Source organism: Hylaeus anthracinus, unplaced genomic scaffold, assembly GCF_026225885.1.
Source record: "Hylaeus anthracinus isolate JK02 unplaced genomic scaffold, UHH_iyHylAnth1.0_haploid 4, whole genome shotgun sequence".
In the NCBI taxonomy this organism is placed as follows: Eukaryota; Metazoa; Arthropoda; class Insecta; order Hymenoptera; family Colletidae; genus Hylaeus; species Hylaeus anthracinus.
Window position 1 is genome coordinate 7048989 of NW_026535289.1, and position 24812 is coordinate 7073800.

The 24812-nt window shown below is 39.6% G+C and overlaps 3 protein-coding genes across 3 annotated transcripts in view; 1 reads left to right on the forward strand and 2 right to left on the reverse strand.

The window, feature by feature from the left end:
- Nucleotides 1-10964, reverse strand: part of LOC128894619 (glycogen-binding subunit 76A) — a 58838-nt gene extending 47874 nt beyond the window's left edge. Inside the window, exon 1 of the mRNA XM_054156463.1 lies at nucleotides 10828-10964. The gene's annotated coding sequence lies outside the window, so the exon portion shown is untranslated. The remainder of the gene's footprint in view (nucleotides 1-10827) is intronic.
- Nucleotides 10570-17319, forward strand: LOC128894623 (divergent protein kinase domain 1C). Its single transcript, XM_054156473.1, has 4 exons — nucleotides 10570-11003; nucleotides 13875-14035; nucleotides 14597-15284; nucleotides 15359-17319. The coding sequence occupies exons 1-4, from the start codon at nucleotides 10854-10856 to the stop codon at nucleotides 15587-15589; spliced, it is 1230 nt and encodes a 409-aa protein (XP_054012448.1). The 5' UTR covers nucleotides 10570-10853; the 3' UTR covers nucleotides 15590-17319.
- A 1485-nt stretch (nucleotides 17320-18804) lies between these two features.
- Nucleotides 18805-24812, reverse strand: part of LOC128894617 (discoidin domain-containing receptor 2-like) — a 170723-nt gene continuing 164715 nt past the window's right edge. Inside the window, exon 17 of the mRNA XM_054156461.1 lies at nucleotides 18805-24804. Coding sequence (XP_054012436.1) covers nucleotides 24454-24804 — 351 coding nt within the window. The 3' untranslated portion in view covers nucleotides 18805-24453. The remainder of the gene's footprint in view (nucleotides 24805-24812) is intronic.

Below are 24812 nucleotides of genomic sequence, written 5' to 3' on the forward strand. Positions count from 1 at the left end.
AGATTTCTCAGCCGATTGCTACGAAACTTGGCACAAAGTATTTCTTAAACTATTCTCCTTTGCATCAACCTAAAGGTTTTTATAAAAATTGAAATAAACACTGTTTTTAATCATTTTTTTTTTATAACAAGGTTTTTTTAACGTAGCGTGAAATTTTAAATTAAAAATTTCTTTTTAAATCTAGGTTGATGCAAAGCGTATTACTATATTTTAACGAAAAATTGGTGAATTTTTGATTTCAAATAATTAGAGTGATCTGTGCGTTGCACGGCGCATTTTCGAGAAGCCAACTTCAAACAGCTGCTGTTCATTCATTTATGAATATTTTTACATACAAAAAATTATATAGGTTATCTAGATGCTACAAAATAACAAGTAATTAGTTGTAAATAAATATATATTACGCACACTTCAAAAATAATTCGCGAAAAAGCGGTTGTTTACTTGACCCTCCCCCCTTAATTGTATACAGTGGGTGTATAATGTATTCGTACACCGATCAATTTCCCAAAAAACTTTTGTGTGAAATTGTAGTTTTGTAACTTCTTTTTTTTAGAATCAATGATATTTTACATATTCTCGGAAGTCTCTAAGATAGATATAGTCCAAACAACATTTACTCATTCATATAATTTGTAAAAGTAACAAAAAAGTGCGAAAGGTGGGTAAAAGTAAAAAAGCAATAAGTATTTGTACGATTCTTATGACGAACCATTTACAGTAGAGTTTGTAACGCAAACACGTTAGTTTATTGCTCCGTACGAATTAGAAAACATCAAATTTTCAGTAAAGTACTTTTAAAAAAGGCTCTAATAGAGGAAGGGTAGAATATCTCACTTCTTATTAACTTCTAACTAATAATTTAGTTAATTTAATGCTCAGAAGAGTTGCAATAATTATAAAATCAAAAGGAAATCCCACGAAGGAAGTATTATATACTTATAAATTAATGTAAATTTCTTTTTTTTTTTAATGAAGTTTTAAAAATTAAACAGTTGTACGAATACTTATTGCTTCAATATTTTTATCCAATTATTGTTTTTTTCTTGTTAATTTCGCAATTTACATAAATAGCTATTTTTTTTTTTGTAACCTATCTATTCTAGAGATTTCCGAGAATATGTAGAATGTCATTGTTTATCAAAAATAAGTTAATAAACTCGTGTAAATTTCCACGAGGTTAAAATTTTGTCTCAAGACAAAGGGAAATAGCTAATCTAACATTTCTCGTAGTATTTAATGATGTAACCTTGTCCAAATTCACGAATCGTATTCGGAATCATTTTCATTGATGCCTCACCTTAAGATTCTATGTTTTTATTTCATCAATAGAAAAGTCCTGTTTCCCATTTTCTTGGAAGTATATAAATAAGATACGACAGAGACAGATGATATTTAGAAGTGGGCCACGAGCTGAAAAATATTGAGAAACACTGATTCACGCTATTGAGTTACTAACAGTGAGTCGCGGAGATGCAAGGTACCGAGGTGCAACTATTTCGCGCCCGCGACAGCTCCGTGATCCTACAAGAATCCTATGCGAATTTAATTGGTTATCCGAGATGCTCCTCGTGTTTAAAAGACTCGGGTCCTCCAGGTTGTTGGTCGACTGATTTGAATCCCCAGAGTTTGATATACACGCTTGAACGTATTTGATTGCATGTTCTATGCGCTGCGAGGGACTATGAAGAATCCCCCTGAGCGCGACATGTACAGAATACTGGAAATTCTACTCTATAATGAAACAAACTTTCTCAAGAATTCTTATCGTTAATACTCCGTTTAAAAAAAAATGTTTTCGACGATGGTTACCTGCTGCGCGCCAATAAACGATAGCCACGTACAGCGCTTAGGCGAATTCGTTAATCAACGAAGGATTACTCGCGTATCGTCATAATACGCGTACGCTGCTAATCCTTATCGCAGTCTGGAAACGATAGAATGATGTCAGCGTTATCGCATTTACTACCAGCGTAATATATTTATTATTGCATGTTACATGAGTATTTTTCAAAAGTTTGATAATTGGTTCCATCAAGGCTACCAAAGTAAATACACTTTGGTAAATATTCTATTAACCGGAGGACAAATTATTTATCATTCTATTTCCATTCTATCATACGTATTACTCAATTCTTAATTTTAGTTGTAATTTTTTGAGACTATGTTTCTGTAACAATACTTCAGCTCCACCTTGCATTTTGTTTCATTTGTTTTTTTGTCATAATTAAAATTTCAGATAATGAGCAGAAGAAAGGCAAATGTTCCCACGCGCGATTAACGTTCAGAAAATTTGTAACATTGGCATCGTAACCTTTATCATAGAGGGTTCTCGTTAGAGAGTTAATGAATGGTCAGGCAGCGCGCACACCAACGCAACGTTGCTGTAATTTAGCCGCTCATTCGCGGCTGAACATCAATTACACTTTTTCGACCGTCCTGTAAAACACGTGTGAGAGATCTCGCCATCGACGAAGCCCATTCTTCCGCGGGAAACTTCGTTAACCTTAACATTATCGGCTTGGCGGCTTGTGTAAATCACGGTGAAACTCAAGCTTTAAGGTAAACTTGGCCATAATTTCGTTGGAATATGGCAAAAGCAACGTTGAAATTTATTTTCATGTTTATATATCTGTTTAAACTAGAGTTACAAATAATCGAATATTAAAGCGCACAATTACTTCCTTACATCCAATTACGTCTAATAAAATTTGAACGGATCAGTAAATTCCTTTACTGTAAGAACAGACACCCAAAATATGTTTAATTTACATCAAAACCTTCCTATCGACTACTCAGAAGAAATAAAGCCAGTTTCCAGTCTTCAAGCGAACATAGAATATCAATGAAAGTAAGAAATACTTTCGTTCCGTTACTAACAATAGAACTTCGCGAGTTTATCTTCGTCCGCGTGTCTTCTTCTTGCACGGATTCCGATAAACGAACATAAACACACTACCAGTGACGCAAGTGGCCGCATCGAGTCATGCGTTGCTATCTTAGGGTAACTAGTTCGGTCCAAAATTATTTAAAGTAAATTGAATACCAAATTAGATGCTATCATCAATGAACTCGGAACAGTTCGTTTCAAAGTGATTTACTCGTCGCTGTCCGGTATAAATTACGACTTAATTACTCTCATTTGTTGTAATTTCATTGTGCCACTGGCTAATGGCCAGCTTCTTTGTGTATGAAACGCTTGTATAACAATGATTTCGCTCCTGATACGTGCCAATCCCACTTTCAAGTTGACCTACGAGCTTTCAACGACTACGATTACCAAAGGCATATTTGGGAGGTGACAATAGTTCATGCTGAAGTCAGATATCATTTATTTTAGAAAAATATAAAGAAATGGCATTGTCAAAAATATAAATAAGAGACTATTTTTTGCTAATTTAGAAAAAATGCCACTCTAGAAAACTGCCAGAATAAAAATGATTTAAGGGAGGAGGGTCAAGTAAACAACCGCTTTTTCGCGAATTATTTTTGAAGTGTGCGTAATATATATTTACTTACAACTAATTACTTGTTACTTTGTAGCATCTAGACAATCTATATAATTTTTTGTATGTAAAAATATTCATAAATGAATGAACAGCAGCTGTTTGAAATTGGCTTCTCGAAAATGCGCCGTGCAACGCACAGATCACTCTAATTATTTGAAATCAAAAATTCACCAATTTTTCGTTAAAATATAGTAATACGCTTTGCATCAACCTAGATTTAAAAAGAAATTTTTAATTTAAAATTTCACGCCACGTTAAAAAAATCTTGTTATAAAAAAAAATTGATTAAAAACAGTGTTTATTTCAATTTTTATAAAAACCTTTAGGTTGATGCAAAGGAGAATAGTTTAAGAAATACTTTGTGCCAAGTTTCGTAGCAATCGGCTGAGAAATCTCTAAGTTACGTTGCACGGCACGCGAAATGTTGTGTTTTGAGAAAAATGCGTTTAAAGTTTCCGGATCTAAAAATAGTCCGTACACTTAGACTTCGAAGTTTCAGCTGAAATGATCGGAGCATATTCTCCAGATGGTAAACTAATTTTCTAAACAAAAAAAAAGGTCAAAATTTGGAATTTTACTTGACCCTCCCCCCTTAATTAAAATAGTAAAAAATGATGATGTTACTCTTAGGCTCGTTTGTTTCGCGCTTTTGTGCGATATATATAGAAAGGAAAACATTGCGCAACCACTGTTTACTTTCTAAATTCGTCTTGTTGTCATGATTGCAGCTGATCGGAATATCAATTCGTATTAGTTGTACACGCTACCAAACCTACACGATTAGCCGCGGTAACGTGAACCTATCACGCGTACGGCACATGATAATTATACGACGTAACGATACTTTCAGACGGTGGTGCTGAGATTTAACTGTATCGCGATCATTTCGTACGTTGCGCGCGGCACGTAACGAAATTACTATCGTTTTAATAACGCTGAGGAAGGTACACGAAGTAGGAAGCATTATTAACGGAATTTTTGAGATAACGCGTTCGCGAGTGACGACATAGCAATGAGAGCTTTTGCCAGCCATGACATAACACACTTTATTAAGACTTTATTAAGGAGTTATTAAGAATTTATTAAGAGTTACTTGTATAGATGGTTGAAAAAAATACAGACCTCTTTCCATTTGTACTCAAACTAATTTTTACGGTAAAATCTACTTTAAGATTCTATAAAGAAAAGCGATGTACTGTTTCTATCGTACACAGTGAAGAGTATGAGTGTGTAAGGAAGAAAGCTATAATGATTGCATATTTGTATCGATAATTGATCTACCAACAGCGCCCGTGAACATCTGCAACAAGCGTGGCAATCTTGCTGCGAGGAAAATCCCGATGGCTAATCGGGAACGGCCGAGAATAGTGGTAACAATGCTATCTTCTGTGTTATTTAAACGAACGAAGTGCACATATGTGTACAAGAGGAAGAAACGCCACGCGGTCGGTACATGGTACAATACCGCGGGAGAACAACGGATACACTTCAATTACCATTCGATAGATCGACGAGGGGGAGGATCGGCTGTGCGAATACAGTGATTGATTTCCACGTTTCCATTTTCATTGAAAATAAATCCATTATCGCCATTCACGTTCTGGAAGTTGAAACGCGTTTACCTGTTGCTCTCCGTGACCCGTAACTATTTCTCTTGGGTAGAGTACTCATACCGTGTTATATCGTCTAATTGAAAATGTGTCTAATTAGTAAATCGCTGGTAACATTTAAACTTGAATAGTAGAAAAGCTCCGAAGGGGTATTAAATGATCAACTACGTTCATAAAAATCAGATAGGAAGAGGAAAACAACGACCAGGTGGATAAGAAAATTTATTACCTTACTTTGAAGCAACTTTTTTTTTTATGTATTAGTCGTCACGAAGTACCGAATGAAAAAAAAATGTGAAAGCCACTTTAATGAATACGAAACGGTCGTGAATATTAAAGTCAATAACCAATCCGGTTACACTGCAACTTAAACCTCTTCGAGTATAAATTAATTATAAATATGCATAGGATATATATTAATTGATTTACATACAAATTAATAGAATTAGCTCAGAAGATTGACTTTCTGAATCATTCGTGCTTACTCCAAGGTGCCGTACGTTGCTCGCTGACGTCACAGCAATCGATACCGTATAAATTGAATCGAGAATGACAGGAGACCCTAAGATGGGTGGGACAACGTCACGTGAAGTTCTGTAATAATTTGTTGAATAGTTGAAACATTTCCTGTGTCGAAACGGGATACACGCGTTGTGGCTTGTAAAAGTAATGCGACACGAATCTGGAGCAATCTATTAGCACAGGTCTTTCGATTGCATTTACAAGTGGATCAACCATATATACGTAAGCACTTACAAGTAGGGCAAATCCTAACGACTCACACCCACTAGATCATACGAAATGGGGAGTAATAAATCATCCCGACATGGTTTTCGAAACATCTCTAGTCGCCAACACGTGATAGAAGCACGAATCAAACAACTTCGAATCGCTAAAACACACAGACTCGACATATCCCACTGAGAGAATAACAAATAATTTCATTTAATTTCAATTTCCATTAGGTTTGTTTTAAGACGCCCGCAGAACACCTTCCACGTGTTTGTCTAGCCTATATACATGTATGTATGAATGGTACGAAATCTCTCTCTCTCTCTCTCTCTCTCTCTCTTACGTGATGATTAAACACTGAATTTTTTAACGTCTCGAGTGACGAGTTTTAAATGAATATTTTTTGTTTGCTCTACTCGAATACACAGAAACCAAAGCAATTTTTAAGTGTAAATCGATTTCAACATAATCATTTTCAGAGTCCCTTGAAACAAATCCCTTGAAGCAGTAAACGAAAATCAACGGGCAAATTTTCAAACAAACAGAAACACGTTCCCTCAAACGACCCCTTTCAAATAGCCAAAGAGATCATTGTCAACACCGTCGACGTGGTTCAACATATTTCATCCAATTCTCCATAGACAAATTTCGAACAGTCAGAGGCACGTCCCCGTGATTCAACATGCGAGATAACGATTACTTTCACTTGTAATGTCTTGACCTCTCGATCAATATATCACTCAATAGAACTTCCTTGAACAAGCTTCCTTCAAATCGTCAAACGGATCATTTTCAATACCGATCACACGGTTCAAAAATCGCACAATTCTCTCTACAAAAATGTCAGCGAGGGTCGCGTCCCTGGGATCATTTCAAATACCGATCACACGGTCCAAAAATCGCACAATTCTCTCTACAAAAATGTCAGCGTCTCTGCGATTTAAAAGCCCTCCGTGCAAAGTACGCGCCTCTTCATCCCTTCCGCGTGCCGGGGGGGGGAGGAGGGTGTAGGGCGGAGGGGGAGGGGCAAGGGGGTGGGAGGGTAAACAAAACGGTGCAAGTCGCACTCACCGTTTCTCCGTCGTGCAATCCTTTCGCTGTTGCCCCTTCCAGAGGGCCGATAAAAGCGGGGCACGACACTCGGGGGGGCACAGCGTCGTTAACCGTGCCCTTGGTCGACGCGGGCACCACTTTTCCGCGGGAGACCTGCGACACGGCGCAGCGCGCGTCAGATTCGAAGTACCTGCGATCTGCGTCGCAATACACGACCAACGAATCTCGTTTCGTCCAACGTTGAGGACCCGCGCGCGCGATCGTGCGTGCGTCCGACGTAAAAATGACGAGGACAGGCGTCGCGCTGCACGTCCGCCGGCACAAGGGCGTCGAAGGTCGCAGCTGCGCGCCGAGGCGACGGCGTGCAGGTGCGTCCCTCTTTCGCGATACGCGGGACGGCGCGCGCGATTTGGAAACTGGCCGCAAGTTGAAAACTGTCCGCCTATCGTCCAAACCGAGTTGCTCGGAGCCGCGACCGATGCGCAACTGATCGCCAAGGGAAGGAGAGATGAACCACAGGGCAGACTTCTAGCGATGGGATCGAGCTCGACACCTGGGTACTTGGTTTGTTTTGGGTGTTAGGTTTGTTTGGGTGTTAAGTATGTGGTTAGCTGGGTAGGTTCTAAACTCGGATTTTTCTTAGCGTCAGTACTTGGAATTGTTTCGTTTGGTTCGGAGTGCTATGAACTAGCTAAATGTTAAATGAGAGGAGAATTTTATAGATACTCGAATGTTTTGGAATTGTAGGGTAAGTATGTTTAGCTACTGAAACTCCCGAGGATGAAGAATATTTATTGTTAGATTGCGGAGAAAGAAACACTACCAACAATTCTATATGGTCTGGTAGCAGAGATCCACGAGGGTGAAACCAGTAGTTGTAACGCACTCACTAGAAGTTGTACCCTTCACCGTGGGGAGTTTGTAGCATGTTTAACATATTTAGCAGCTGTTTGACCGAGGGGGCCAACCGGTGTATGAGCAGAACGGGGAATCTTCACACTATCCCTGACCTTTCCCAAAAAAGTATATGGACCTCCACGCTAGAAAGTACTGAGCTTAGCTACGAGGGATTATAAAGTTTTGAGCTCAACTTCGGATGCTAGACGTTACTGCACTCAGCTACGGGGAGCTAGCAGGTATTTAATCCAGCTACAATTCTCCTGAATTCTTCTTTCAAATATCTTCCACCCCTCGAAATCTAAAAAAGCTATTTAACGCGCCAGGCGATACTCCGCTTAGTGACGGTCCTGGGAGCGCGTGCGATTTGGAAACTGCCCGCGAAACAGCATCACGGGACCATGGTTCCTATCGCACGACCACCGCACAACAGAGTATCCCAAATGGAAGGGGAGAAATGAGAAGGCGGGCTTGTGAACCCGGTCTAAATGCGGCTCGGTGCTCATGGCGATGACGTTTCGGCGACGCGACTGTGGTTCGCTCGTATCGGGGTATCAGCGGGAACTTCTGATACCGCCTGACCAACGAGAGATCTAGATTTCCTGGACAACTTTGTACAGATACAGCTGGACCGTTTGACTCGCGGGTCAGAAGTCGGCGAACTTTTTCTGAGGTTTATTATTAACCACTTGACGAAAATTCAACCGTGGCGCCGGCTCAATTACGATGCCGACCGAGTGACTGTTATACAGGAGTATTCGTGAAATCCTATTTTAAGTTTCCTCTGTGACTGAGTCTCTCGAACTGAGATCCGCGACTAGGATGACGGCTTACTCGTTATTTTTGGAATAAAAATTAGTTTCTATTAACTCTCAAGCATTTCGTTCACCCAGACTAATGTTTTCGACGCCAAAACCATTTAGATCATCGCGTTAGCAACTAATTTATTACTGTGGGAAGAAAGCGCGTAGAATTATCTAAGAAGCGAATGTTTATAACGGGTGAACATGCTTTGGGATCAACTAGGGATAAATATAGTTTGTTTATTTATAAAAAGCAATCAGGGTCGATTCAGCAAGCGACAAACAGTTCGAAAAAAATTGATTCGATGTTAAAAAATCTACAGATTTTAGGACGAGCGTAAGAATCAGGTGATTGAAAATCGATACAGGAAAGGGGCATGCGAAATCATTTTTGCGATTTATTTGATTCTAACATCTTTATTATCAAGCGTTACGCCAGTGTGACATTTTTCAGACATGCACCCATACTATTTGTTGATGATTTTCAATCATAAAAAAAATATACTGAATTTATAGGGTATATCTAGATCCTGATAGGTATACGTATAGTTAATTTAGAAGCATGTAGAAATTAAAATAGGCGTGATCTATTTCAAAATTTCTTCATACGAGACTATGATAGTCGCATCGATCGCAACATTTTCGCAGTCGTTACATCTCTCTCACGGTCTGGCGATAGTGGCAGCACCAGCTGGACCTCCCAATTAAAAGCTACAGTCGGAACAATATTAACCAGCCCCTCGAGACCACTTCCCCACTCGTGGATCGCTAGCTTGTACTCTTATTAAAGGACAGAAAAGACATGTCTGCGCATTTGTGCGAAAAAGAAAAGGATAGAGAAACGCGTTAGCCAAATGATGCAGACGAGATATCGCTATGGTGGTCTTAAGGACCATGTGATTTTGTTCCCCTTATAGTTTGATTCGTTTAAAGTAATTCTGGCCGTTTATACAAGATAGAACGTTAGTGAGATTGATAACACGGCGAAAACTTTGTAGCAGCATCTATCAAATTTTATGGAGCTCATAACGCGTTCATATCCTGGGGCTATAACTTTATTACTTTTACGAATTTGGAAAAATATTGTTGCTTGTTTATTCACAATGCCGTATACATTCGAAATATAGAAAAAGAAAACGTGATTTTTCTGATCCTTTAGACGAGAATACCCCCTGAACTTATTCACTCTCCATTGTAGTTTTGGGGTGGAAGTTTAGATTGATTGCAATTGAAATATGCTCATAGCTGTGTATTTTAACATTAAAACTACCAACAGGTACCCGTTTAAAAGCCTAAAATGTATTCTAAATTAACACGTTGCCCGCCATGTCACCCATATATGGGTGACAGTGCTTTTTACTGAAGAAATAAAACAATTAATTTTGAAAGTTAAATATAAAAAAAAAATGAATTTGTATGAAATATTTGAATTTCGGTGAAGTTACAAAAAGAAATACCACAATAAATGTTTGATTATGTAGTCTTCAATAGTCAGTAAATAAAATTTAATCGCAGTAGAAATATTTAAGAGTATTAGTGTGGCAGTCAACGTGTTAAAGGATGTTGGTCATCAATATTTATCAAAAGTCACTTTCAGTAACTGTGCCATTATAAAAAGAAGCGTAAAAAGAATGAACGAATATTTGATATAATGATATTGTTTTTAAAAGCGACATATTTAATATCACTTTCTATTATTAAAGTAACAACTTAGTTTACACATCTGTATTCAATTTTGTAGCCCAAGGCTAAACGCTCTTTCGCCTAGCAATGAATGGATCAACCTAAAATCTTTTCTATGCATGGAATCACTATCTCTCCAAAGTAATCATTCACAGAGCAGCACAATAGGGGAAAGCGGTCGAGGGAAATTCGAATTCGACCGTCGCGAGTTTTCATCCGCGAGACGGACCTGCGCGGAACGCTCATCGATGAGATCCGCCGCGAGAGGCGCGATGCGTCGCGACGCTGGCATGTGCCGCAGATTATGCCGCATTGGCACAACCGTACGGCACCGGTCGGTCGACGAATCGCGTCGTGACGAGATTCGCGAAACGAAACGGACGAGTCGATCGCGAAACGATTAAAAACGAGGCGACCACGATGCGCCGCCGCGGACGTCGACGACGATCAGCCGATCCGTGAGTCGAGATATCAAAGAAAATCGACGACCCGTCGATACGAGTCGGAAGTATAGGGGAGGAAAAAGGTTCGTCTACTTACTCGAAGAAACAGAAGCCCACAGAATCATGAACGTCCGACGTTTGCCCGGTTTCATGTACCACTACAAGATGATCTCTGGCTTCCTGGCCTCGACTGTCCTCCTCGTCTTGTACTTGCTTCTTCACTGGGGTATTATGTGCACGAACCTCGAGGCCTGGCGTCACGTATCCAACGTGGTGAGTCCTTTCCACCCAGAAACGATTCTCACTGTCGATATCCCTCCCGTCCTTGCGACCCAACGTCTATTACGACGAGGATCTCACAGGGGATGCTCGAAGAGGCGAAACGAGGGTAGTAGAGAAAGGGATCAGGGAACGAGACGGGCACGCACGCGCCCTCGCGACGTCTACGAAACCGACTGAACCGTGAGATACCTGCGGATTTCACGCTGTATGTACAATGTATGTACAGGATGACGAAAGTCGAAGGTGAACCGTGTTTGCGCGTATGTACCTATTCGCTTCTGTTTACAAACTTACCGCGGAGCCCTGCCGCGGTCGAAGGACGCTGATTTTCGGAATTTGCTGTCGACAACTGTGCAGAATCGTTGCTTTGGTTATTTGCTTTAAACGTGAATGCGTTTCGTGGACTTTCCATCTTGAAAGACTCGAGTCTGGAGAAACGTGGCTTTGATTTGTTCCATATTTTTGGAACTTTAACGATAGAGTCACATAGTTGGTCAATAACAAAATGTTTAGTAAATATTTTTATTTAGAGTTGTAAGTAATTATGTAAATGTATAGACAGTACCTTCAGTACCAACACGTACATATTTAAAAGGCTAGAATATGTTTTAAATTAAAGGATGTTTATCATGGTAATTTTAAGAGGAAGGGTAGAAAGGATGAACGGCAATTTTATCCAATAATATTGTTTCGAACCTATTTGTGCGCCCAGGGTAAAACGCTCTGAATTTGTGTACTGGTAAATGAATTACCATTTTATACTTTAACGCAGCTCGAGAGATTCTCAGCCTCGCGTCGACCATAAGTGGATTAACATTCCACACCCCTACCCCTAAAAAGTTCATTGATTACGGTTATAAATTCAATTTATCGCGACTGGTCGCATATCCGTGTACGCGAGACGTCGGACGCCAGCTTAGTGTCGCTGCTCATTACATTCGACCATTCAGCTATCATGTCGGTGTATTAAAAAACGGAACCGTTTATGTAATGCATCGTAAAACGCACGCGAGGTCGCGAAAAAGATACTGCTAAACACCACTCCAACGAAATTATGGCGCGCTAATGCTTCGCTATTCACTACGTTCGCTAAAAATACCAGGAATTTCGATACGGACATGCGATCCCCCAGAGGCCACCGTTTAAAAGTTAATACGTAAATGATTAAACGTGAAGTACTTTATTAGACACACCAACGATCCAATTTTTCCTTTTTTTTTTTTTAATAAGAATATTATCGACAAGTGGAGATCGAATTAGACACGAGTCAATGAGAAATAAATTAGAAATATGAAAATAATGGTAATTATTAAGTGTAGAAATTAATTCTGTGCCTTTCTAAGATTAACTTACTATTTATTTATAAAGACCATACAAGTTTTTAATCTTCCTTCAGTCACACATTCCATGTGAGCACGTGTAGTTGTAGTACCGAATTTCAAAGTAATCTGTGGGATTCGTTACTACTTTTAATGTAATAAAATGACGGTTAAATATTTTTACTTAAACTACAATTATAAACAGTTGAATGTAAAGGCACAGAATGAAGTTCCACCCTTAAAAATTATTTTGTTAAAGTAGGCGTCCGTGATCGTGAAATACTTTTTATCATGGCGGTCACAAGGCAACTAAAAATATCGCGAGCACGGTCCAGAGAAGTGTGCACGCGCGAGACACTGGCTACATGTGCGAATACACGCGTGCATTGCACGTAACGCAACCACCACCCACGCACCACGGAGATAATTCACTTTTATTGCTCTCATTCCGAGGGCACTCGAACATCCACGGATCGAACGTAAAAGCTACACGACATGCCTCGAGCATCCACCCACGGAACTCTTTTTTTCTCAATTAGTACACATACGAATCACTGTTTGTTTGTATACAGCTCTCTCTGACCATTGTTTCGACTCAGATAATATTTCTACATTTGATTATACTGGCGTTACAAAAATAAAAAATGTCTAAAAATAATAATATTTATATTGCACCAAGTTTGCAGAGACAAGATTTTAGAAAATTTTATATAATTTGTTTCAATATAATAATGATATGATTGAATACGAAAGCATGAATGATTTATTTACGAAAGTATGCCCTGTATATGTGGAAGTGCGTATGACTTCGCGAAGGAAACTGATACTTTCCGTGTTTCTTCGCCTGATAACCCTACTTCATTCTAAGATCGAGTTTTATAACGAAATGCACACGTGCACGTAACGAAAAACAGACATTGACACCGGACTCTATTTTCCCTCATGTGGTCGCAATGAGCGTAAGAAAACAAACTTATACGAAGCTTAAACGTAATGCCGGTCGTAATACAGTTCCACGATCGAACTATACCTAAATTGCGACATTTACGCGCGTCCCAGAACGACTTGATACATGCAAATACAATAAATCACGAAATTATCGACGACGGGGAACAGTGTAACAGTATCTCGCAATATAAGGCGCGCTATAAAATGGCTCTAATATTTTTTTTATTAAGAAATTGATAGCGTAGACATGTAAACGGGGGAGTTGCGTCCTGAAACGATGAGGATACTAACTGCGATTATTTCTTGCAAACATTACTCTTAACATTCTCTTGTACTCCTTTCTGTTTTTGACATCGATTGCGTTGATCTCTCCCTAATTTTAAGATGTTTCAGATTATTTAAGGATTTAAGGAGGAAGAACATATTGCGAGGTCAAGTATTAAGTGTTCCTCGAGATACTTCTTTGTAGTGTTCATTCCACGTTATAAAATGTTCATCGAACCATCAAATAAACGTAGTAAATTCGAAACAGTTTGATCGTTCTCTTCAGAAATGTTTGGATTCACGCAGTACCTGATCGTAATTTTCATTTCAGTGCAGCACGCACAGAAAAGGCTCCGCGATAGGAATTCTATGCGAGCCGCTGTGCTCGGAAAAGGGGATTCACTCGCTCGCGTGCGAAACGCTACACGCTGGCAAGGAGGCGGTCTTCTCTGCGCACTGGGAAGCTACTAGACTCGTGTTCAAGGCTTCGAGGTTTGTTTCTTTTAGTATACGCGTTTTCCAACGCAATCGTGTCCGTCTTTTAACGTCTTTGTAAAATTCTTACATTTTATTAGGTTGTTCAGAAAGAACGCGCCAATTTTTAAGAAAAATTCAAAGGCACATTTGAATTTTGATATATATTTACTGAATTATATAAATACCATTTTGTTCCACGATCTTGCCACCTTTTAAGGGATGCACCCATGTTGATTGTTTCAACCATTCAAATATAAACAGACGTGTACCACCTACCAAAAATCGGCACGGACTTTCCAGACAAACTAATATTTATTTACATTCTCTTCGCTTCCCGACATCCCCATCAAGGATGCCAGAAGTCTGTTAGGGCCTGCTGCACCTATAGCTCGGGGTACCTCGGGTACCTCGGGATCACTAAACCCGTGCCGTAGCTACAATCAAACGTAGTTACAGTCCTTGAGGGCGAATTTGTCCTAGAATTCAGATCGAACCATCATCAATTGTTTTCACTTTCGTTCATCATAATTTCAAAGTTCGCCAATGGCCACGATGAAACCGATCGATGAATTTCAGAACGAAGACCCCGGTTGAGCAGTACGAGTCGCTGTTCTGGACGGACATAGCCGGGGACAAGCATTTCCCATCCGAGAAGGACTTCAGCGCCATGATCCGGGATCTGGTCGTTAGCAAGCTGAACGTGACGCTGTCGCAGCATCAATTAGAGAGGCTAGCGCGACTTCGTACGCATCGCGTCGAGACGGAGTTGTCCAGACGACAGCTTGAAATGGAGAATCTCTGGCCGTTGTTGCAGGAGAACGAGTACCTGATGACCATCCTCTACGAGGACAGGGACGTATTCCCTCAGCTGATTGGCACGTGCGGGACGTTCTACGCGGTCGAGTACGTTCGACCGATCGAAACGCCCACGACCGTGCTCGCGTTGTCCGACTCGAAGCCGGAATGGGCGAAACGGTTGAAGCTGGCCGTGATGATCCTGGACCTGCTCGAGGAATTCGACACCAACTTCCCCGAGCCGATCCATCTCTGCGACGTGAAAATAAACCATTTCGGACTGCCTCTAGGCGGACAGAAGCTCAAGTTCCTCGACCTCGACGCCGTGTTCCCTAAAACGATCATCAGCCGTATCACGTCCGACAGAAAGAGCTGCGTGAAACACGAGGACTGCGACTTCTTCGACTGCAGGTCCATCTGCTCCAAAGACAAGCGCTGCGAGTCTCCGGTCATGAACAATAATTTACAAGTAACTTTCTCGTTCTGTATCAAAGTACGCTGTTCTCGTATTTGGAGATTTTCTGAATATTTCTGGAATTTCAGATCGTGTGCGAGAAGATATTCCTCGGCTGGACGCTCTCGGGGACTATCATAATTCCTGGACTACTTATGTCGGAGCACACCACTAGCACACTCGCGGTAATGTTGCGACAGTGTGCGAATCCAGCTGGCGATATCGAGCATCTGCCACGTGCTGCAGTGCCAGATAACTTGAAAACGCGTTTGTACAATATGCTGCACGAAATGGAACAGGAGGTTGCAGCTTCTGTGTAAAAACTAAACACATTTTCGTTGATGTACAAAGACGTTGTAAGGCTCTATAGGATGTCGTGTTTTAATTTGCAGACTTCAGCAGGGCCGTTTTATTGAATTTATTTTGTTCAGATATCGTGGATTAGAAAAGAAAGAAAAATTCAAGGGCTGCCAAGGAAGGCAATGGGGAAATTTCAGTGACCAATGCCGCCACAAATGTGTTCAACGTTGTACACATTAGCATGGGGGCCCTTAAGGGGGCATTTCACTGTGAACGCACAAAAAACAACATATTTTCAATAATTTTTTTCTTATGAACTATTGTATAAAATAAAATTCCCCTTAAAAGTATGATTAAAGAATGTAAATAAAAAATTTTTTTTGGTAGAAAATATTTCGTCATTTATTTACAAAATAATATGCATGTGTAAAAAAAAAAGTTATCCGCTGACGTAGATGATTTTGGCTCTCCTGGTAAGCTGAAACAGAAAATCGAAAAAGTTTATTAAACTATGTCGTCACACCTATAGTCGGAACCTCCACTTATTTATTTCATCGAAAATAAACAAAATGGCAGCGTTTCTTGTGAAAGAGAGTAAAAAAAAAACCCTTTTTTTGTACCGTAAATCAGGTGAAATTGTAAGTAAAAATTAAAACATCAACGACTTGGAGATTCCAACGATAGGTGTGACGACATAGTTTAATAAACTTTTTCGATTTTCTGTTTCAGATTACCAGGAGAGCTAAAATCATCTGCGCCAGCGGATAACTTTTTTTTTTGGAACACATACATATTATTTTATAAATAAATGACAAAATATTTTTTACCAGAAAAAATTTTTTATTTACTTTCCATAATCATACCTTTAAGGGGAAAAAACATTCATTCAATTTTATGCAATAGTTCCTGAGAAAAAAATTATTGAAAATATGCTTTTTTTTATGCGTTCACAGTAAATGTCTCCCTAGACGACACTGGATCTTAGTTATTTATGTTTAAACTTTGTTCCCACGTCTGGTGGACGTGATCGTGTCGACCTTTCATAGACGCATCATCATTTCTGTGAATTGAACCTTCAGTCCTAATCGTCATCTTCATCCTTGCGAATATACTTCCTGACTCGAATACATTCGCAGATTCGAATAAACGAGAGATGAACGAACATTTTTACTGTGAGAATTTAAAAGAATAAGCGACCACTAGAGGCTAGTGATAGTGATAAGGATAGAAAGTGTAAAAACAATGTTATCAACAACGAGCACAAATATGGAGTACTCTCACTTAATTGCAGCCTTACTACAGTGTACTTTAAATTTGTTCGATACGCTTATATAGGAGCCAAAGTACAAGAGTCATTATTTTTAGTATCCGCCCGTATGACTTGACAAATTTCGGTGAAAAGTTAGTATGTCATAGATCCTAATCTTCCTCAACTTGGATTGACATTAGAATTCTTCAATTCGTCGCATGGTACTGTGCGAGAAGTCAAATTAATTGCAGAAATCAGATCAGTATTAGAGTTTAATTAGTTTAAGGTTTACCAGCAGTTTGAACAATTTTACACTGGAACATTTTGAGAAGAAATAAGTAGCTCTTGATTCTTTAGACGTACTTGGCCATTCCTTTTAACCGATAATAAATCTTATTTTCGAAAGTAAATGTTATTTACTTCTACCTTATACAGGAAGGAAATTTGTGAAATGAATTTATGTTGTTACATAGAATAAATACAATTTTTTAAATTAAACAATATGACTTCCTGTTTTTAAGATGTAATATATTTTAAGAATTAACTAGTATATTATAACTTCTATTAGCTTTAAATTTATTCTAGCGTCCCGCTGTTTTAATTCAAGTCACGTGACTTAGTGGTGCCATCGGTGGGAGAACGCCCAAGTTTGTCGTGAATAATAGTTGAAACTGTTGTTGCTAGATAGCGCGACTAACTAAAGAGTCGATAATGATGCCTGCATTACAAAATTATTCCTAAAAATGGTACAATTGAAATGAAATGTGTACACGTATAACGTATAATGTAGTGTCATAATGCAAAGAATCGTATTAATTATTCATTTTGAGTACATTTATGAATTTGCTGGCGCCATCTAATAGAAACAGTGGGAACTATTTTCATTACAAACTTGGGTGTTTTCTCACCGATGGCGCCACTAATACTAAACTACGCGCCATCTAGCGGCAACAGAACGAACTACTTTCACTACAAACTTGGGTGTTTTCTCACCGATGACGCCACTAATACTAAACTATGCGCCATCTAGCGGCAACAGAACGAACTACTTTTTCACTACAAACTTGGGCGTTTTTCCACCGATGGCGCCACTCTCATTCCTTTAGGCGCGAAACGAAGCGTCAATTTGAAATCAAAATACGAAACAAAATATCACAAAAACAAGACATTCTCTTTTCTTTTTATATGTAAATCTTGTTCGCACAAGACGCAGTAAAGGTAAAGTGAAAAACTTCAGGAAATCATGGATTTTCATTGAAATATGTAATATCATTTCATTTGACTGTTCGATACAAATAAGTTTTATCGTTGTGCTTCCCGCGTACTTGAACTTACAACGTGTACTTCCACCTTTATCGAAACATACATATAAGATACACGAATAGAATTATCTTGCGCAAGACTTAGATTACTGTCAGTAACGTTTAAGCGATAGTTCGCGTTTGGAGGCAGACTGATCGAAATAAAAACAAACCAACGCAGACAACCGAAAATCATTTTTCGTTGGCAAACGAGATACACATTTACGTTGAGTGTGATTCGTAAACAATGGAAGAAACAGAGAAGACGTCCCTAGAACATAATTCTCTTTATACAATCGCTTCGTTAAATTAAAACGTAAAATTATAGCAACACGTTCGTTGCATGTCACGTTTAACGTAGAAGATACACTTTAAACATTATAAAGTGCCGTAAATGACTAGTTGGATTCTACACCGTAATACTGTACAGGGTTTCCCAAACGTATCACTTTACGAAAAAGATCAAACAATTCCACCGAGAATTCACCTTTTTTTTTTTCTTTCGTACAAATTAACACCAAAGTTTAATAGAGCTACGATTTTTTATTCGAGTACGATAAACGATCCTGGAAGTATATTTCACGCTTGCAATGTTTGTCGTTGTATAGACGCTTATTCTCTCTGTCTTTCCAAAATCGATAACGCAAAATGGAACAACAATCATTTCGTAAAAATTTCGTTGAGAAATTCAAGGGGTAAATATTCAATGAAGGACCCTATACACATACGTGGCTATCGAGTAACATGTATACTTTTTTTTTTTAATGATTTGTCCCTTAAATTGTCACCTGTATAATACAAATAGTTCCTAGATCGTTGTACATTGGTATATTACCAGTCCTCGCCTATGTGAAATTTAATTACATCATCTCGTTCACCTTTCTTAATTGCTAATTAAAATATAAATACCTATATATATATATATAATTCCCTTTACATAGTCTACTTATATCGATTTTGTTTAAGCTTTATTAGCCATAGACAATCTGCTTGGTATTTACAGAGATTAGATACAAAATTATAAACAGTTCTTAGTACAAAATAATTTTATGACTATAACGATTAAGGTTCAATAGCGTAGAGCAGGCCTAGGCAACCTTTCACGGCCTATCAGCAATTTTTCTCCCTCTTTCTCCCCCTCCTCTCTTTCTCTCTCTCTCTCCCACTCTCTATCTTTTCAGAAAGATCAGTTATATCAATTTTTTGTCAAGTTTCCGGAGTGCGGTATTTACAAATTCTCCAGTAATTTTTATTAACACGTTTCCTGCCAGGAAGATCACCAGCGATCACCACCGTGACAATTTTCTATTAATAAAGTACTTGGAAAGTAAAACAGAGAACAATTACCGTTTTGAAGCTGAAAGAACTAATTAATACCGAGGGTTTTGCGTGAACGAAATACAAGGTATAAAGTGCCACAGGATGTTTTCTAAGAAACTAATAAAGATATCGACTTTATTTTTGCTAAAAAATTCTTTGAGTTTACCAGATATAAAATTAATACCAACTTCTCCCTTCGCCATTTTCTTTTCTCATCTAACACTTACTCCAAACAATATTTAGAAAAAATTAGAAAGATTTCTTCGTTACTTTCTGAGAAAACAGCTCGCAATACTTTACACTGGATAATCCTGTAGAGCGCAATGAAATTAGTCACGTTTTATCGTAAAATTATTGCTCTAAGAAGAGAAGAACGCGGGAAGGAACGTTTGTTACGAAACAAACGCGCTTGTTTGCCGTAGCGAGAAAGTCTTTGTTAGATTGCCCGTGCCTGAATAGAAGATATAGCTAGGTGAGCTCTCCACAGTCTTCCGCGACTACCTCTAACATTTCTCTCAATTCCACGTCAGGTTAACAATCGGATGTGCTGGAAATCGGATTCGATAAATACGTAGATAACAATGTTCAGTGAGTTCCTAGAACTGCGACAATAGAGCCGGTATTATTCACTTAAGAAAGTCAGATACATGGAAAGTTCGTTTCATTTTATGCGACTCGATGACCACTGTGGAATCAGGTGACAATTTTTTTGTTGTTATCTCATTTCATTGTTGGATGTTGCAAAATTGCTTTCGTCGACTGCGTTATACAGACTATTTAATAGAAATAATAAAGGTTCGATGCTGCCTGTTTAACTTTGCTCTTATCACCTCTTCGTCATTCATTTAATATGTTTAAAACTTCCAGGTATGTGTTGGATATGTTCGCAGCTTCGTTGGATAATTAAACACAAAAATGGCTACGGTTTAAAAATAAAAGAAGACAAGTTATACGTCCACCAAAGTGTTGCATTCATTGCTAAAACGTGTCTCGTTGATTGAGAAACGTTTTTAGAGTCTGATTAGGAGTGATTGTCGATCGTGCATTTGTTGCAAAATATTATTTAATCAAGTCGAAACAAACTCTCACCGATTGCCAATTCACCTCGTTGGGTGTATCGTTGAAATCAACGCGAAGCTCGCGAATCTTTCATGAAACGTCCGATTCATTGAAACCGAGCGATAGAGTGTTTTTGTAAACGAAAACAGCGAAGCTTTAGAAATAACAGGAGAAAAGATGAGTAGTCGACGCTAGGTAGAAGCAAGCCATCTAGATTATACAGCGCGAATTTTTGAGCAGAGAAAGGATTGCGCACGTTCACGATAGAAACTCGTCAGGTTTTAGCAAAAATAAAGAAAGAGGAATGGGCAAAATTCTCATGTAGATGAGAAATTTTGAAAAAGATGGCATTCAACGCAGATGAACAACGTCTCACGTGTTATGTTTGCAGTGAATAGTCTGAATCGTACGATAAAATGATGTTCCACCTTGAAAGAGTAAAAGCTTATTTAAATTCTGCCCATCCCTGAAGAGCAACTGAACTACATGATGTCTCGCGAGGTTCTCTTAAGAATAACTCCTCTGTTGAAGTATTTCGTGGTTATTGATAGTCATGAACAGGCTTAATTTAATTTTCGTTTTCATTTCTCTACCGACCAAGATCGACTTGGCTTGAAATTGAGATTGAACGCAGCGCAAGACGAATAATCCTTTTGCTACTGAGAACCGGTAGATACAGGTAGGTACGTAGAAATATACTAAATTATCACATGAGTAGACAAGTGAGTTACTCGTTAGCAGTAGGGGGGCAACGATACAGCCAAAGGCAGCAATATGCTTACATCGATGAATCTAAACGCAACTATGAGTCGTTTGCACTTTCACTTATCAATTTTCAGTGCTTTCGTTTCTTCGATGTTAATTGTACATAACGCTAAATCGTTGAATGATACTACAGTTCTAATTAGCCGAATGAATCTATACTCGTTTCATAACTCCACAAATTCGAACTACGATTCTTTCCACCTCGAAATAACGCAAACTTTCACTGCTCATTTTTCTTCTTTCACTGGTTAGACGACGACACTTGTTACGTTTAAATTCAACGGACGTACGTTTTATATACGAACGGCTATGTCTCCGACTATCTACTTCTTACGTGGCGAATTACATTAAGATATATAAATAGTATTTTTAATGTTATAACGGTAACATCACCTACATGCTAGATATTGCGAATGCTATCGATAGTATTTCATCTGATATAAATGCATGGAACATAACGATTGGTGTGATTAATTAATCGAATGTCGTGAGAATAGCATCGCTAAACGAACGTTTAACTTCGAAATTCTTGAAAGTCGTCGTCCCCTGTCCCTCCATGCTTCTTAATACCATTGAGATTGATACCAATTTTCCGATATGTCGATCGCGCCGATGAATGCTTCTTTACGCGAAACTTTCGCTCCTTGACCCCTGGAGCAGTGGTTCCCAAAATTTTTTACAGAGGGAGCTCACTACCAAAATTGTTATTACGTTTATTTGAATTAATTCAAAATTAACTGATTCAATTAAATGTTAGAAAACGTCCATTTCAGTCAAACGTTCAGTGAATCTATACAACACGATTACATAATTGTTAAATGTCAATGAAAATTATTAGTTTATTCCATACAAATTAATACAAAAAGGTGTTTTTCAGTTGTTCGATAGAAGATACCCCCTACTTTGGGAAATACTGCCCCAAAGCAGCCAGTTTCGCTCGTCCTTCAGCGAAATCACGTCCAAGAGAGAAGACAGAAAGGACCGTGATTTCCAAGGACGACTCTAACACTCGTCAGCTGCTAATCTCGTCCCGTTCGCGTCAACGCAATGATAAACGTATATTACCTCTCGATGTATGCCTATATGTACAATATACTAATTCTTTTCTTCCTTTTTTTTTTTATGTATGTTTGTATTGATCCCGCCTATCATATAAAGTTACAATTATGATGTGTCATAGTCGTGGTGCGAGCCACCACTTCTTAACAGAGAATATGTATACCGTTTCCTCCACGTAAATCACGAACTATGATATCGCCGAGCTCTCTCGCGAGATCACGACCTCGACACGTTGCTTCTGTTCGTCGAAATCCTAATTTAACCTACTCGTTTGCCAAGGGAAGGCCTCGACCTGTCCCTATATATCCCCGTTGGAACGCGTGGAACATTAGGCGTGGGTACTCGATAATTTTAGAGATGACCAGTCGCGTGTATATCTCTGATTGGAAGAGTAAAATGGAAAGAGAACAAAAAATGAACTCGATGAAAACAGACCAATACTCGTAGCGTCTAGCGCAAGTTACATCTTACGTAATTGTTTATATTTCTACAATTACCAAGTGTTTACACCTGATGTTTTACACATTGCAACAGGGACATTTCTTTTATGATGCTATAAAAGCATTTTAATGTACGAAAAGGACAAGTTGGCCCTTTCTCCGATGAGTATTAGCATTGCATCTGAACGAACGCAACCTGGTCCGTCTATCAGCCGTGAAACAATTATCTACGCGAGATTTTTATACGATTCCGCCGCGCACAAGAGAGCCCCTACCGTGTCTCTGTAAAGTTACACGAGATTCGACAGTCTTCGTTTGCTTCGACGAACCAAACTCGAAGCAAGCCTACCGAACGCCTAACGATTACGATTAATTTACGCACGATGAGAAATGTAACCATCTACGCGTCCACGCGCATTCATACCCACTTGATTCATATGTATACCGTTTTTCAATTCTTTTATTTCATCCCGCGAAGGAATCTGATATTTTAGTTATCGTATTGCCGTACGTTGATGCGGTTCCTTTTCATTCTTCCGAAATAACATCGTTTTGGATGAATAACCTCTAATTCAAGGATGGGCAACTGGTCGGGTCAGGAGGCGCAGCGAGAGCGACAGTTCTTTAGATATTCTTTAAATCGTTTCTAGACTATGTTTTAATGGTTTCCTTGACGAAATTAGTGTAACTGATGTACCATAAGAAATTAAATTCACGAATAGAGTACTCTAGGCACCATTCAAATAGTGTACGCGAGTTGTTCTCCAAGATGGCAGCCTCCGCATCACCGAAGAGGCTTTAGAACTATTATCGAGAACTATTATCTCGTAATTAAATTTAACAGCAACGAAATATGCTACTGTTAACACTGAAACGTACTTGTAAACGAAACTAATGTATATTAAAGCTTGCAGTAACGTCTGGTAGCCCAACGATGGCCCTCGAGCGTTCGCGATGCCCACAGTTGCCCCTCCCTACTCTAATTCCTTAAGTAACGAATACTCCTTACTTACCTCGACGATATAGACGTACATCTTTTAATCCATGCAGGAATGTTCACAGCTGTATTACGATTACACGATATTGCTCCTAAATTTTCGACGATCATTACGGACCCTTGACGTCCACCGAGAACCCCACGGAAAAATGGTACCTCTCGGCGAACAAAGGTCGTCCACGCGTTCTCTCGATTGTCGAATTCACAGTTTCACGTTTGTATTCCCTAGAGATCTTAACGTCTAAACAATAGTTCATCGAATGCTAGCGTATCCGACGTCGTTGCGTCCCGATGGTCTCGCGCGTTCCTTTCTTACGTACCAAAGCGAAACACCCGAACTCACGGAGTACCCTTTCTCTCGATCGAGTTCGGCGCTCGACGAATTCGTCGGTTCTTCGAGAATTCGGGTAACGACCGAGTCTCCCGAGGTTCGAGGTTCGAGATGACCAAGATCGGACCGGTGTTGTCGTTGTACCCGCTCCTCCGATATCTCGCACCCCTGCGAGATCGTTCGTCGGCCTAGTGAAAAAGCTCGTTCCCGCCAAAAGAATCAGAACTTGGTCCTCATGGTAATCCAATGAGGATACATCGCGTCGTCGACGGTCTCTCGGCGAGTGTTCGAGCGATTCCCAGCCGGGCAGGAACGGCAAACGCCAAGAACATCGTGCTCATCGACGTCGCGGAACATTCAATATCAGGACGTGGGCGCGTAACCGAGGTTTTTTCGCTGCAGGAACATCGAAATCTCCCGGAAGGTGGGCCTCTCGTTCTCCTCCCGTCGCCAGCACTCGAGCATCAGGTCGTAAATATCCTTCGAGCACGCGGTAGGTCGGGGCAGATAATCGAAAAGGTTGTCGGTGCTCTCTTTGCAGCCGTTGTTCTCGCCACCGGCGTTGGGGCAGTCAGCTGCCCGGTGCAGCCGTCGCAGGCTCTGCACCACTTCCTCGTCCGACAAGTGCTCGTACGGAACCCGTCTGCCCAGGTTCAGGATCTCCCACAGGGTCACGGCGAACGCCCATACGTCACTCTTCGTCGTGTACTTGCCCTGAGAAG

Bases quoted from the DNA above. Each gene is read 5' to 3' on its own strand.
- LOC128894623 (XM_054156473.1), top strand. From the start codon at position 10,854: ATGAACGTCCGACGTTTGCCCGGTTTCATGTACCACTACAAGATGATC. The intron at 11,004-13,874 runs GTGAGTCCTTTC...TTTTCATTTCAG, and splicing joins GGCGTCACGTATCCAACGTG to TGCAGCACGCACAGAAAAGG. The intron at 15,285-15,358 runs GTAACTTTCTCG...CTGGAATTTCAG, and splicing joins TCATGAACAATAATTTACAA to ATCGTGTGCGAGAAGATATT.